At 41.4% G+C, this 16,444-nt stretch overlaps 1 protein-coding gene across 1 annotated transcript in view; it reads left to right on the top strand.

The window, feature by feature from the left end:
- tlcd1 (TLC domain containing 1) overlaps nt 1-15,989 on the top strand; it is a 54,476-nt gene extending 38,487 nt beyond the window's left edge. The window contains exon 4 of the mRNA XM_073053371.1: nt 9,886-15,989. Within this exon, the coding sequence (XP_072909472.1) occupies nt 9,886-10,278 (393 nt within the window). The 3' untranslated portion in view covers nt 10,279-15,989. The remainder of the gene's footprint in view (nt 1-9,885) is intronic.
- Nucleotides 15,990-16,444: the final 455 nt, after the last annotated feature.

Raw genomic sequence — 16,444 nt, 5'->3', positions numbered from 1 at the left:
TAATCACAATCATACCATTTTCTGTGCTCCAGTCATTTACTTGACGATATCTTGACAGTGGAAGAAAGAGCTGAATGTTAGTAAAACAGATAAATTAAAATGGTAAAGTCTTGGCAAAGAGACTAATCTTATATGTTTATTGGATGTGGGTGTTGTTGGCCAAGTCAGCATTTACTGCCGATCCTCAGTTGTCCTTGTGAATATGGGGCTGAGCTGTGTTATTGAACCATTGAATCAGCTCAGCATTGCATTCTCAAAGGCTGTACCTCATAAAGTGGCCACTGAGTGGACGTTCATGGTCTTCTGCTGTTGTAGTCCTTCCACTTCAAGGTTCGATGTTTTGTGCTTTTAGAGATGCTCTTCTGCACACCACTGTTGTAACGTGTAGTTATCTGAGTTACTGTTGCCTTCCTGTCAGCTTGAACTAGTCTGGCCATTCTCCTCTGACTTCTCACATGAACAAGGTGTTTTCACTCACAGAACTGCCGCTTCTCTGTAAACCCTAGAACAGGGATTCCCAAATGGGAGCCCATGGACCTCTTGCTTGATAGTGTTGGTCCATGGCTTAAAAAAGGTCGGGACTCCTGCTCTACAGACTGTTGTGTGTGAATCCTTGAAGATCAGCAGTTACTCAAACCACCCTGCCTGGCACCAACAATCAATCCACGGTCAAAGTCCCTTAGTTCACATCTCTTCCCCATTCTGATGTTTGGTCTGAACAACAACTAAACCTCTTGACCATACCTGCATGCTTTTATGCATTGCATTGCTGCCACATGATTGGCTGATTAGATATTTGGATTAACAAGCAGGTGTACTTAATAAGGTGACTACTAAGTGTATATGCTATTAGTATAGAAGCTCTTAACACTTAGAGATTATATAGAATTCCGTATTGAATCATTTGTATTCACATTTCTACTTATAGTAAAACTTGTACTAAGAAGCAAGCAGGGAAATTTACGGAACACTTTCCATACTGCAAACTGCCATTTCCAAAAGCTCACATCTGGAAAGTGCTATAGGGCTATTAAAATCTTCACATCACCTTAAAAACAAAAACACAAGAGATTCTGCAGATACTGGAACTCCAAAGCAACACACACACACACACAAAATGCAGGAGGAACTCAGCAGATCAGGCAGCTTCTGTGGAAATGAATAAACAGTCAACGTTTTGGACCGATACCCTTCTTCATGACTGGAAAGGAAGGGGGTAGACCCCCGAGTGAAAGGGTGAGGGGAGGGGAAGGACTACTAGCTGGAAGATGATAGGTGAAGCCAGGTGGGTGGGAAAGGTAAAGGGCTGGAGAGGAGAAGGAAAGTGGACTATAGGAAGAAGGAAAGAATGAGGGCTACTAGGGGGAGGTGATAGGCAGCTGAGAAGAGTCCAGAGTGTGGAATAGAAGAAAGAAGGAGGAGGTAAAACTTTACCAAGAGAAATCGACATTCATGCCATTAGGTTGGAGGCTACCTACACAATATATGAGGTGTTGCCCTTCTACCCTCATCGTGGCAAAAGACACACCAACATTGGGTCTCGGGAAGATGTGACTGATGGTGGAATTGTTTTAGAGTTGGTGGAAATGGCAAAAAATACATTGAATCTGGAGGCTGGTAGGGCAAAAGGTGAAAAGGTGTTTAATGTGGGGAAGCTGATGCTCCTTGACAGATCAGGGTTAGGGTCCAATGGCATGGAATGCAAGATGACTGGAGACTCAGTAGGAAGGTAGGGAAAATGAAACCATAAAGTAAAATTCGGCAAGTTTAAACTGAATGCTCAAGCTCGGAACAAGATTGTAAAATTCCATGGGAGAACAGGTGGACTTTTTGGGTGTGCTACTTCTTGAGCAATAATTAGCCAGAGGAGATGGCCTTGGTACTGGCAAACTGTGGAGAAAAGCCAGAGTGCCATCCTGATTGTTCTACAAGATCACATGAGAAGTTAGTGTCTTTCCTGGCCCCTAATTAACACAAGAGATTCTGCAGATGCTGGAAAACTAGAGCAACACACACACAAAGTGCTGGAGGAACTCAAAGTTCAAGGTAAAATTTATTATCAGTCACCACATACAACCCTGAGATTCTTTGTCTGCGGGCATACTTAACAAATCTATAGAACAGTAACTGTAAACAGGATCTATAAATTGTAAACATCAGGAAGTGTAAACTGTAAACAAACTGTACAAATAAATAGACACTTTATTGATCCCAAAGGAAATTACAGTGCCACAGCACCATTACAAATTCACAGACATATAAATAGAATAAATAAAGAATAAGTTACCTTAAATAGTCTAACAGGATTAGAAATGGGTTGACTCATTATAGAGCATTATGGCCAAGGGTAAGAATAGCAATAAATAACGAGCGTGAAACAAGATGATGAGAGAGTCTGTACATGAGTGTAACTAGCCCCTTTTGTTCAATAGCCTGCTGACTGAGGGGTAGTAACTGTTCTTGAACCTGGTGGTGTAAGTCCTGAGGTACTTGTACCTTCTACCTGATGGCAGCAGTGAGAAAAGAGCATGGTCTGGATGGTGAGAATCTTTGATGATGGATACTGCTTTTCTACGGCAAATGTTCATGTTGATGTGCTCAATTATTGGGAGGGCTTTACCCATGATGTACTGGGCCGAATCTACAACCTTTTGCAGGATGTTCTGCTCAAAGGCATTGGTGTCCCCATACCAGGCCGTAATGCAGCCAGTCACCACACTTCCCACCACACATCTGTAGATGTTTGTCAAGGTTTTTGATGCTGTGTTGAATCTCTGCAGACTCCTGAGAAAGCAGAGGTGCTATCGTGCTTTCTTTGCAATTACATTTATATGATGGACAGGACAGGTGCCCTGAGATAGTGACACTAAAGAATTTAAATTTACTGACCCTCTCCGCCTCTGATCCTCCCATGATTACTGGCTTATAGGCTTCTGGTTTCCCTCTCCTGGTCTACTATCAGTTCCTTGGTTTTATTGACATTGAGTGAGAGTTTGTTGTTATTACACCACTCGGCCAAATTTTAATCTCCCTCTTGAATGCTGATTCATCACCACCTTTGATGCAGCCCACAATAGCAGTGTCATCAGCAAATTTGTATATGGTGTTGGAGCTGTACTTAGCCACACAGTCAAAGGTGTAAAGCAAGTAGAGTGGGTGGCGGGAGCTAAGTACACTGTGCTGATGGAGATTGGGGAGGACACGTTTTTGCCAATCGAAACTGACTGGAATCCAAACTCAACAGGTCAAGTCAATGAGGGGGTTAGACTATGAGGAGAGCTTGAGTTGCCTGGGACTGTACTTGCTGGAATTCAGAAGAATGAGAGGAGATCTTAGAAACATATAAAATTATGAAAGGGATAGACAAGATAGAGACAGAAAAGTTGTTTCCACTGATAGGTCAGACTAGAATTATGGGAAATAGCCTCAAGATTCAGGGGAATAGATTTAGGATGTAGATGAGAAGGAACTGCTTTTCCCAGAGAGTGGTGAATCTGTGGAATTCTCTGCCCAATGAAGCAATGGAGCAATATATCTACCTTAGTAAATATATTAAAGACAAGGTTGGATAGTTTTTTTGCATAGTTGGGGAATTAGGGGTTAAAGGGAAAAGATGAGTCCATGGCCAGAGTAGCCAGGATCTTACTGAATGGTGGAACAGGCTCGATGGACCAGATGGCCGACTCCTACTCTTACGTTCTTATGTTGAAGTGAGTGAAGTTATCCACATGCGTTGTAGGGTAATAACTCTTCCTGAGCCTGCGGTGTGGGATCTAAGGCTCATATACCTCATTCCTGATGACAGCTGCGGGAAGAGAGCATGGCCTCAATGGTGGATATCCTTGATGATGGATGCTGCTTTCTTGTGGCCCCCATTCCTTGTAAACGTGCTCAATGGTGGGCTTTGCCTGTGATGGACTGGGCTGTATCCATCACTTTTTGTAGAGTCTCACAACTACGTTGCTAATTGTTCATTTCCTGATCTCTTGGCCTTCAGCTTCTCTTTCCAGTATTCAAAGCCTCACCAGAACTACAGGGCAAGACCAGCTTCTTCTCAATTCAATATTTATGTGCAAACTTAAACCTGCAACATTTGCAGTATATTTGGTTATGTTATGCGTCTTGGCGAAGCCAGAGAGTACCTTCACTTAGCATTCAGCTTAACTTGAAAAACTACATAACATGTGAATCGTGTTAAATGTTTTTGTCCTTGAGTCATGCCCTAACTAATCAAGAACTTATCAAGCTTAGTTTTAAATATAACCAATGACATGGCCCCCATAGCGATCTGTGGCAATGAATTCTCCGGCTGAAGAAATTCCTTTCTGATCTCTGTTCTAAATGGACATCTCTCTATTCTGAAGCTGTGCCCTCTAGTTTCAAAGCGATCGGGCCCCTACCCCTTATTCTTCTAAACTCCAGTGAGCACAACCCAGAACTATCAAAAGTGCCTTATACATTAACCCATTAAATCCTGGAATAATTCTTGTGAGCCTTCTCCAGAGCCTCTCCAATGCCAGCACATCTTTTCTTAGATAAGGGGCCCAAAACTGCTCACAATATTCCAGGTGCTGTCTGGTCAATGCTTTATAAAGCCTCAGCATTATACCCTTGCTCTTATATTCTATTCCTCTCAAATGAATGCTAACATTGCATTTGCCTTCCACTGACTCAACCTGCACATTAACCTTTAGGGAATCCTACACAAGGACTCCCAAGTCCCTTCGAATCTCTTAATTTTCTCCCAGTTTAGAAAATAGCCTATATCTTTATTCTTTCTACCAAAGTGCATGATTGTACACTTCCCTGCACTGTATTCCATCTGCCAGTTCTTTGCTCATTCTTTTAATCTATCTAAGTCTGATGTCTCCCTGCTTCCTTGACACTGCCCCTCCATCTATCTTCATATCATCTATAAACTTGGGCATGAAACCATCAATTCCATCATCCAAATTATTGACATATAATGTGAAAAGCAGCGGTCCCAAAACCAACCTCTGTGGAACATCACTAGTCACTGGCAACCAATCAGGAAAGGCCCCCTTTATTCCAACACTTTACCTCCTGCCAGTCAGCCAATCTTCTATCCATGCTAATATCTTTACTGTAATACAATGGGCTCTTATCTTGTTAAGCAGCTTCATGTGTGGCTTCTTGTCAGAGGCCTGCTGAAAATCCAAGTAAACAACATCCGCTGACTGTCCTTTGTCTATCCTCCCTATTATTTCCTCAACGAATTCCAAAGGATTTATAGACAATAGGTGCAAACAAGCTGGATGAACTCAGCAGGTCGGGTAGCATCCAGAGTAGGCCATTCAGCCCTTCGAGCCAGCACCGCCATTCACTGTGATCATGGCTGATCATCTACAATCAGTACCCCGTTCCTGCCTTCTCCCCATATCCCTTGACTCCGCTATCTTTAAGAGCTCTATCTAACTCTTTCTTGAAAACATCCAGAGAATTGGCCTCCACTGCCTTCTGAGGCAGAGCAAAATTTCTCCTTAAGGAAACGATACAAACTTTGGCCTATTTTGCCATGTGCCTCCAAGTACCGTGAAACCTTATCCTTAATAGTGGACTCCAACAACTGCCCAGCCACTGAAGTCAAGCTAATTGGTCTCTAATTTCCTTTCTTCTACCTCCCTTCCTTCTTAAAGAATGAAGTGACATTTGTAATTTTCCAGTTCTCCAGAACCACTCCAGAATCTAGTGATTCTGGAAAGTTTACCATTAATGCCTTCACAGTCTCTTCAGCTGCAACTTTCAGAACCCTGGGGTGTAATCCATCTAGTCCAGGTGACATAAATGTCTTCAGACCTTTTCAGCTTTCAAAGTACCTTCTCCTTAGTAATAGCAACTATACTCACTTCTGCCCCCGGACACTCTCAAATATCTGGGCATACTGCTAGCATCTTCAACATCTGGGGTTTCTAGTTTGTCTGTCTAATTCCAGACTCCAAACCCACCAATCCCAGCACAGACACTACCAACCAATGTTATCACATTCTAGAAATCTGAACAATGAACTATAGTATACCAAAAGAGATGTTGGGGAATAATACACTTGTTATTGCCTTTCAAAGTGCTGACTGTTTAGATACGCAGACAAGACATCTTTTTCACCATAGCAAGTGTGACATTTTTGGAAATTCCTCTATCAATAACCTTTTTTAACTGCGGCTTCAAGAAAATATCTAGCTGTCAAAAATATAAGTAGATACAAAATGTTTTCAAAATGCATGAGAAGTGTTTATGTAATTTGAACAGTTACTGCTCTTCCCAGGAAATGTCTACTCCCATTAATGTTTGCAAATTCAGAATCAGAATCAGAGTCAGAATCAGAACAGGTTTAATATCACTGGTGTATCCCCTGAAATTTGTTGCCTTTGCGGCAGCTGCTGCTACTGTGAGGTCCGGGTCTCTGCTGAGAAGAACAGGCCCCAGTCCTTGGGGTCATGTTGCCGGTGGCCGTTGGCGGGGGCGTCTTAATATGCTCGGCAGAGGATGGTGCTCGGAGAAGCTGTGCTGGAGGGGATGGTCGTAGGCTAGGAGGTTCGACAGACTCTGAGTCCGCTGCAGTCGGGGCGCTTTCACTGTATGCTGTGTCTGCGAGGCTGGGTTCGACGGAGCTTTCATTGTGTGCTGCGTCTGCGAGGCTGAGTCCGGTGGCACCATGAAAGTCCATAGCGGGGGTACTCCCCTCTGCCGCCTGCATGGGATGACGAGTCTATCGGGACCCTGAGGACTTGTGGAAACTGTGTGGTGGTTTCTTTCGAACTTAGAGTCTTTTAACATCTTTGGACTATTTTTACTGTGCCCATGGTCTGTTTTTTTTTAAAATCAATTATGCTATTGTTGGCACTGTTGTATGTATATGTTGTAACTATGTGGTTTTGTGCAGGTCTTGTAGCTTTAGTTTTTGGTCTTGTTTTGTCTGGTGAGTTTTGGAGCTCCTTTCCAGGGAACACGCTAAGATGGTAACATGATATTAATACGCAGCAGCCTTTCCGGATTCTGGATTGGGGATTGCCAAACGTTATGTGGATTTTCTGGTGTAGTCTATTTTGTCATGTGCTTTGTTGATATCATTCTGGAGGAATGTTGTCTCATTTTTTAACTGCATTGCATTTGTGGCTTTTAAATGACAATGAACTGAATCTGAATCTGAGCAGAGCAATGTAATACATAATAATAGAGAAAAAAATCAGAAGTTAATAGAAATTCATTTTTGCTTTCTTCAATTTTGTCTTTCTTATCCACAACTCTTCCACAATATTTTTGAACTTCATCTTGCAATTGCAAAGGCCTTAATCCTGACTCCACTGTCACTATCAGCAGGGTTACGGGTTAGTGATCAGAAGCAGGAACAATGAATGCCTATTGCTTCCCTAACTAGTTGTAGTACAGTTTCAGTTATTTCAGGTAGATCAGAAAATTCAATACCCTGTGTTCAAACACACTCAAGTTCTTGTGGGCTTTGAATGTAAAAACATAGATTGCCCCGATGCTGTTGCAGAACAGCACTATGCTGTTGAATCCAAACTGTCCAAGTAAAATGTCCTCCAACAGTCTCTGAAGGCTGTAACATTGGAAGCCCTTTAATTTTTCCTTCTATTATGTGTAAGGCACACCTAATATCACTAGAACATTTCAACACAGAATTATACACAGAGTTATGTGAAACTATCTGCATAATTATAGGTTAGTATTGCTACCTCACAAGCTGGGTTCATCCCTGACCTCAGGAGCTGGGTGTTTGCACATTCTTCCTGTGACTGCTTGGCTGCCTCTGGGTCCTCCGGTTTCCAGCTACATCATAAAGAAATCTTGGGCTCGTTGGCCATTGTAAATTGCTACCAAGGTAGATGGGTGGTAGGTGACCACCCATGGTGGAAGAAGCTGCCAGCTGGAATGGTGGATGCAGGTTTGATTTCAACATTTGAGAGAAATTTGGTTAAGTACATGGATGGGAGGGGTATGGAGAGTTATGGTCCAAGTGAGAGAGACAATGGGACTAGGCAGAGTAATAGTTTGTCAGTATTCCATGACTAGAAAACAGCTAAAACTGACACTTTAGGTAATTGGTGGGCATGTGTGAGAGAATAGATATGGAGAAATAAGTTGGGGAATGAGATTGCTCTTGAGAGTTTACATAGACTCAGTGGGGCAATTGAGCTCTTTTTATGTTATTTAAAAGTGTGTAAAGAATGGAGAGTGCATGCTCTAATGTGAAAGTTCATCCACTGGAAGGATGTACTGGGATCTGCAGGTGCTTAAAGATTATTATGACCACTGAGTATTTAAAGACAGCAAAATTGTTTATTTCTGTCTAGAAAAGTAACTGACTTCCATCGCTGTATAAGATTTTTCTTAAATTAATTGTTGCAAATTACATGCCAATGAAACATTATGGTGGGTGTGTGAAAATTTCATGTGCATCTACTTGAACTGTGAAAGCAACCAACAGTATAATTAACATTTTTATACTTAAATGGTTTTTCAAATTTGTGCTGTGCCCAAAGACGATCAACACTTGATGGTTTGTATTTTCTGGTTTAAAAAAATAAATAACCCCTTTATTTGCATATTTTAAAATGCAAATGATGCAACAGAATTGCAACTTGAGTGAGTAATGATTAGTTTGATAATTTCAATTAACTAATTTTAATTTCAAAAGAGTGGAGAGTATTTTGTGTTGAAAAACTAGAGTCATAGAGCACTACAACACAGAAACAGGCTCCTCGGCCCATCTAGTCCTTGCCAAGCTATTATTCTGCTCTGACCCGTACCTGGACCATAGCCCTCCATACCCCTACGATCCATGTACCTATTCAAGCTAATCCTAAATGTTGAACTCAAACCCGCTTCCACCACTTCCTCTGGTAGCTCATTCCACACTCTCACCACCCTCTGAGTGAAGAAGTTCCCCCTCATGTACTTGTTGGTGCTGATTGGGCAATTCTGTGTGTTAAAGAGGCATATCAAACATACACTCAATGGTCACTCATTATGTTGTGCTCTTCTGCACACCACTGTAGTAACACGTGGTTATTTGAGTTACTGTCGCCTTCCTGTTAGCTTGAATCAGTCTGCCCATTCTCCTCTGACATCTCTCATTATCAAGGCATTTTCGCCCACAGAACTATCACTCAAAGGATACTTTTTTTTTGTTTTTCGCACCATTCTCTGTAAACTCTAGAGTGTGTGAAAATCCCAGCAAATCAGCATTTTCTGAGATACTCAAATCACCCCATCTGGCACCAACAATCATTCCATGGCTAAAATCATTTCAGTCGCATTTCTTCCTCATTCTGACGTTTGGTCTGAACAACAACTGAACCTCTTGACCATGTCTGCATGCTTTTATGCATTGAGTTGCTGCCACGTGATTGGCTGATTAGATATTTGCATTAATAAGCAGGCGTACCTAAACAAGTGACCACTGAGTGTTTTATTTGTTTAAATCCCATTGACTCTAAAGTCTGTTACATGTAAACATATGTAACATTAGTATATTTTTTTCTCACATAGACCTGGATTTCAGGCCCTTCCTACAATGCAAATTGATATTCCTGTTTGAGATACATCAATGAGAACTATGATAAATAATACTGTATACAACTGTGAAGAAGTAGCCAATTATTTTTACTCTAGAATTGTAGTTTAAATTGCCTGGACTGGTGCAGGAGTACGGGAGAGCAGGTCCTAAGTACTAATGCAAGTTACTGTCTCAATAACCTGTGCAATACCTGTGCAGAGAGAAGCAGTTAATGTTTCAAGTTGATGAAGCTTTGATGGAAGTTCTCTTGAACCTGATGACCTGAAATGTGAATTATAAAAACACAACAGCTGCTGTCTAACAAGATATTTCTTTTTTTCACCCAGGTGATTTCCACTTTCTTCTACATAGTGCTGACCCAACGCTATGTTGCTGGAGCTGTTATTGCATTGTTCGTTGAGGTGAACAGTATTTTCCTCCATGCTCGACTGCTCCTAAAGCTGGCGAATGCACAGAGCTCTCAGCTATACTACTATAACAAGTACATCAATGTTTTCACCTATGTTGTATTTCGACTGTCTACCCAGTTTTACCTCACATGGTTTATGATAAAGAATTTAGGTGTCCTCCCGCACGCGGGCTACATCTCTCTGTCCTTGAATGCGATGAACATCATGATCCTGATTTACTTCTATCGCCTGATTCGTGCAGATTTCGTCCGTAAACCGAAGCACTGCTTACAGAATGGAAATAATAACACAAAGTTTGTCGATGATTAAAAGACTCAAGCATTCCAACTCAATGGTGTGCAGCAAAAACAGAATCATTGAATTAATTTAAGGCTGAACTAAGTACTGGAGCAGAATAACTTACATTTTAACATTGGTGTTTGTTCAAGATTGCATTTTTCATGTAATGTACGTGAAGGGAATGTTTCTTATGGCTGCAGCCAAAAAGGAAAAGTTAACACAGCCAGTGTGACTACTGTATGTATTATTCTTCATTAGCCAACGTGGCTAGATTGGGTTAAAAAATGTTGTGCTTTAATTGTTAGGCTAAAGGTTGTGTGAATGTTTTCTTATACTTCACAGTAATGCCAGGAAATTATAAGAGTGCAATAATGCAGTTATGGAGATGTCGCGGTGTTCCCCTGAAAATTAGACAACTTGATCTGGTAAATAGATGACCATTCTAAATGAGAAAGGTTCACATCTGGTACCCAGTCTATTAACCAATGTCTGCTGTGATGTTAGGGGACTCGTTGTTGCTCTCCTGCTTTATGGCAGCAAAGAAATGCTAATAATTGCTCTACAGAAATGCTGTATTGTTGTGTCAGGTGTACGGTAGATTTGGCCTGATTGCGGTACACCGTGCAGCAGCTAATATGCCAACAGTGTAACCTGTATTACTACAGTTGTGGATGCTGGCTAGCATACCGTTGACAAGGGAGGAGCTTAGCTTTGCTCCAATGATACTTGTCAATTTTCAGATACAGGGTTTCTGGCTGAACTCTGCAGGGATTCTGCCCGGAACAGATGTTGGAATTGCAAACAGCAGGATCATGGAGATTGTTGCAATGTTGTCAGCAAGCTTCATGCTGACATAAGAAAACTTTTAATTAAAAGTTAATTTTAAAATTAGGCTTTGAGAAGCATCTTTGTGGAAGTAACTGAATTGACATTGACTGCAAAGTTCTTATTCTTCAGCATTAAAAAAAACCCTGTGCCATCTATTGAAATATTGGCTGGAATGACAAAAAAAAATGTCCTTCCATTCTGGGCTGTGAGCACTGCAAATGATGGGAAATCCGGTGAAGGATTTAGTCATACCTATCTCTGGTATATAATAGTTCAAAATGTGTCTTCCAGCAGGAAATGGTTAGGAGAGACAGTCATGAATTAACTGAAGTTTCCAACTCATTTCTCTGGAGTTAGACAAAATCCCCCAATGTAACTATAGCAAAAGAATCATCTTATAATCCATGTTTTCACTTAAATTTTGATTTAGGAGAGGTGCTGCAGACATCTGGCATATTTGCTAATGTAATGCCTTTAATTATGTCACAGTGGTTTGCTGTCCTTGTGCAGAGGACTTCGTAACATCTAATTTGTATTAAGTGCTTTTGGTGTCGATGGCACTAATATACTTGCTTTTAACATTGATAAAATGCATATTTGTATTTGCATTTTTAATTTGCATTATATGGAGGAATTGTCTTGTAGAGCACCAGGATATTTAGCCGGATTATGGTATTAATTTAACAAAAGGCTACAGGCCAATATCTATTCAAAATGGAAACATGTGATGTGTAATTTCCTACCCTGTGGTTTTTTAAAAGCCTTTTTCTGGTATGTTGCAAGCTGATTAAGAAAGTTTTTTTTACTTGCTATTGAGAACTCCTAATGCAATAAGGTGCAATATCATAAGAAGTACAATTCCACTGTTCCAAAATCACTGAATGTTGGGAGAAAAAAAAACATACGGGCAGAGTTTATATTTTGCAGATCCCAAGCTATGCAGACATATATGCTGTAATGTCAATAGACCCACCCCAACCCTCCACACTCCTCTGAAATGACCATCACTCCTTCCCACTTTGATCCCAGCTCTAATCCCTCCTTATCCTTCACCATTCCTTTTGACATTCCCCTCTCTGAGGCGGAACATCCTGTTCTCAGCAAGGGCCTTATCTTTGTCCCCCTCCGCCTGCACCTCAGTGAGTTCATCACCCACCACGATGCTGAGCTTTACTTCCATTGACTCCGTCTCTGAGACCACTTCTTGGTTCCCCACCTTGTACCGATGATCCCTTCCTCCCATCTCCAACCCTCCTGGACAATCTTCTTGGAACACTGCTCTGGACCTATTCATCTCAATTGCTGATGAAACACCAACCAACTCAACTTCAGCACTCCTCACCCCTTCTCGAACCGTACCCCCTCCGAACGCACTGCCCTCCACTCTCTTTGCATCAATCCCAGCCTTGCCATCAAACCTGCAGTCAAAGGGGGTGCTGCTGTAGTGTGGCGGATTGGCCTCTACCTTGCTCTACCAGGCAACAGTGCTCAGACACCTCCTCTTACCACTCTTGACCATCAGAAAACTGTCTCCTACACCATCACTAACCTCATCGACTCTGGAGATCTCTCAGCTACTGCCACCAAACTCATGCTTCCCTTATCCCACACTACTCATTTCTACTCCAACCCAAGATCCACAAACTTGACTGTCCAGGTAGGTCCACTGTCCATGTAGGGCTTGCTCCTGCCCCACTGAACTCATGTCCACGTACCTCAACTCTATTCTATCCCCCTTGGTTTAGTTCCCTCCCACCTACATCAGCAACACTTTGCATGCTCTTCATCTCTTCAACAACTTTCAATTCCCTGGACCTGACCATTTCATTTTCACCATGCATGTCCAGCTCCACCCTCCACATCTTGCAGAACTGATCCTCACCCTCAACAATTTCTCCTTTAGCTTCTCCCTCTTTCTCCAGACTTAAGGGGTTGCCATGGGCACCTGTATGAGCTATGCCTGTCTCTTCATTGGCTGTGTAGAACAGTCCATGTTCCAAGCCTTCACTGGTAATGGTACCCAACTCTTCCTGCACTACATGGATGACTGCATTGGTGCTCCTTCATGCACCCACGCTGAGCTCATCAATTTCATCAACTTCCACCCTGCCCTTTAATTCACTTGGTCTATTTCTGACACGTCCCTCCACTTTCTCTGTCTCCATCTCTGGAGACAAACAGTCTACTGACATCTTTTATAAACCTACTGATTCCCACAGTTGTCTAGACTAGAATTCCAAATCTGTATCCTATAGTTCCATTGTCTCTGCCACATCTGTTCCCTGGATGAGGTTTTCCTGTCCAGACATCAGAGATGTCCTCCTTCTTCAAAGAATGAGGTTTCCCTTCCTCCACCACTGATACTGCCCTCACCTACATCTCCTCCATTTCCCAGACATATGCATTCACTGCATCTTCCTGCCTCCTTAACAGACATAAAATTCACCTTGTCTTCATCTACCACCCCATGAAACTTCCCATCCAAACCATCATTCTCCACAACATCTGCCATTTTCAACAAGATCATGCCACCAAACACATCTTTACCTCACCCTGCTCCCCCCCCCCCACCCCCAAGGATCACTCCGTCCATGATTCCTTTTCTGTTTGTCTCTTCACACTACTCTCCCTCCTGGCACATATCCCTGCATGCGACAGATATGCTCAGGTTGCCCATTCACCTCCTCCCTTACTTTTGTTCAGGGCCCCAAACAGTCCTTCCAGGTTAGGCAACACTTCACCTGTGAATATGTTGAGGTTAGTTTTTGTACCCAGTGCTCCTGAAGAGCTTCCTCTACATTAGTGAGACCCAATGCAATTTATGGGAACACTTTCTAAAGCACCTCTGCTCCATCTGCCAAAAGCAGAATTCCCCTTTGGCTAACCATTTTAATTCCTATCCTCGTTCTCGTTCCAACATGTCAGTACATAGCCTCTTTTGCCATGATGACTCTACTCTCAGGGTGGAGGAGCAACACCTTATATTCCATCTGGGTAGCCTCCAGCCTGATGGCATGAACATCAATTTCTCCTTCTAGTAATTTTTCTTTGCCTCCCCTTCTCTCTCTCTTCTATTCCACACTCTGACATCCTACCGTTTCTCTTTCCCTGCCCCTGGTGCCCTTCTTCTTCCCTTTCTCCCATGGTGTACTCTTCCCTCCTTTCAGATTCCTTCTTCTCCAGCCCTTTACCTTTCCCACGCACCTACCACCTTCTAGCTATTATTCTTACCCTCGCCCCACCCGCTTTTTTATTCTGGCATCTTCCCCCTTCCTTTCTAGTCCTGACGAAGGGTCTCAGCCCAAAATGGCAACTATTTATTCATCTCCATAGATGTTGGCTAATGTGCTGAGTTCCTCCAGCATTTTGTGTGTGTCGTTCTGGATTTCCAGCATCTGCAGAATCTCTTGTATTTACTGTATATGATCTGTTGGAAGTGTCAGCAAGATTGGATTTCATCAGTGTTCTCTTGCTGTTCCAAGTTTGTTAAATGGGAAATTCTGCCTTACAAGCTAAACATTCCTGACGACTTGTGACTGGTAATGAAAGCCAGATGGGTATGGGGAAGAAATCTGAATTAACTGTATGTTGTGTAATTTGTGCCACTCGGAAGTAATACCCTGGGAGCTTTGTCTTGGGTGAACACTTACTCTACTGCTGCCTTTGTAGCCTCTGGCTGTTTTTAAAATGTGTTCCAGGTCTCTTATGAATTTATTTCATTTTAGTAAGATTAAATATAAACAGTCTAACATCTGATGCCAAACCACAATCTCCAAATGTCAAAGAAAAATAATAATGGGGGAACAAACAATTTTTGTACGTTACACCCTCTCTGCATATATGGGTATTCATGAAACATTGTTAGATTCCATGGTTGGAAGTATGATGCTGCTGTCAGAGTTTGCCATTGTTACACCATGAAACTGACACTAACTCCCCCACTTCCCACATGTAGTAACAGCACAGAAATCAAAGTTGCTGAGAGGCATAACCTGTTCCTCCATAGGCTCTGCTGATGAAATCTTTGCAAAAATCTATTCAAAATTTTGCAAACAACTTCTGCCTGAAGTTAAAAGTATGACGAAACTCTTAATGGCATACTAAGCTACAAGCTCCCTCCTAACCTTGAAAATCTAATTTTATATATGGAGTCTGATTCTTCATCATAATTATTTATAAGTTCAATGGTTATTGAAAGTGAGAAGTTTTTTAGCCAATGTTTCAGATTCTATCTTTAATCTCTTGTATGTGTACATCCTGATCTTTACTTCACTCTTTGATTGTACAACACCTAATCCTTTTGGTTGAAAACATGATTAGCAGTTTTCAGTAATCTTGCTGACAGACAGTGATATCCCATGGTTATAAACGGACAGACTCTTCACTCCAAATGATAACACTGACTGATAATGAATGATTTCTACATATCATTCCACTTGTCACATTAGGTTGACAATATTAGAGGTCAATATTCATGACATTAAAAGTGATTAATAATGGGATTTAATTGCTTGTGATTCCTTCACTATATGGTGAATTGTTTTTATGAGACCACATTCACAGTACTGAGTTACACATTACAAAAAAAAATTAATTAACTAAAACCATCAATCAAATGAGATTGTTGATGTCCTTAACAGGATATTATTCATTTGATGAGAATTGCTGTGTAACAGTTCAATCTGCTTTGCAAGAGTGAGGTTAATTTTATCCACTTTGATCCATTTCAATGATGTGCAGATGCTGAGATATTAAGGATATGACTGTACTGGTGGAATATACAGTTAGGTGTTCATTAAGTTCTTTGGTGCAACTAATAGGGTATGTTGCCTTGTATAAAAGAGACAAAATGTAAAATTTTCTATGTTTTTTCACAATCTTTGACAAATAAAATTGTGTTCTATAAACTTTAATGCATTATATTTTCATAACTATCCTTTGTAAAATGAGCATTCTTCACAGGAAATGTAAATATTTGAAGTACCGTATTTATTACCTTGGTATATTTCACACCATTTGAATGTTACAGTGTATCTGACAAGATGTATCACAGAGAACATCCACAGAAAATGCAGAAAATTAAACTATCTATCTTCTTTCTTTCATTCATTTGTTCATTATTAGGATGTGAGTATGACTGGCAAGACGAGCAATTATTGCCCTTGAGGGGGAAGTGCTGAGCCAATTTATCCACTATAGCCTTTCCAGTGAAGCTATTCTCACAGTGCTGTGGGCAAGAGTGTCCTAGGATTTAGAATTGGCAACAATGAAGTGTCATTTCCAAATTAAAACAGTGTGTAACCAAATTTCAACCTGTAGGGGAACCGTCAGCAATGCTCCCATGCACTTGTTGGTCGTGTCCTTGAGG

Source organism: Hemitrygon akajei, chromosome 8 (genome assembly GCF_048418815.1).
Source record: "Hemitrygon akajei chromosome 8, sHemAka1.3, whole genome shotgun sequence".
NCBI lineage: Eukaryota > Metazoa > Chordata > Chondrichthyes > Myliobatiformes > Dasyatidae > Hemitrygon > Hemitrygon akajei.
Note: the sequence above shows the minus strand (reverse complement) of the source record. Positions and strands in the feature narration are given on the sequence as shown.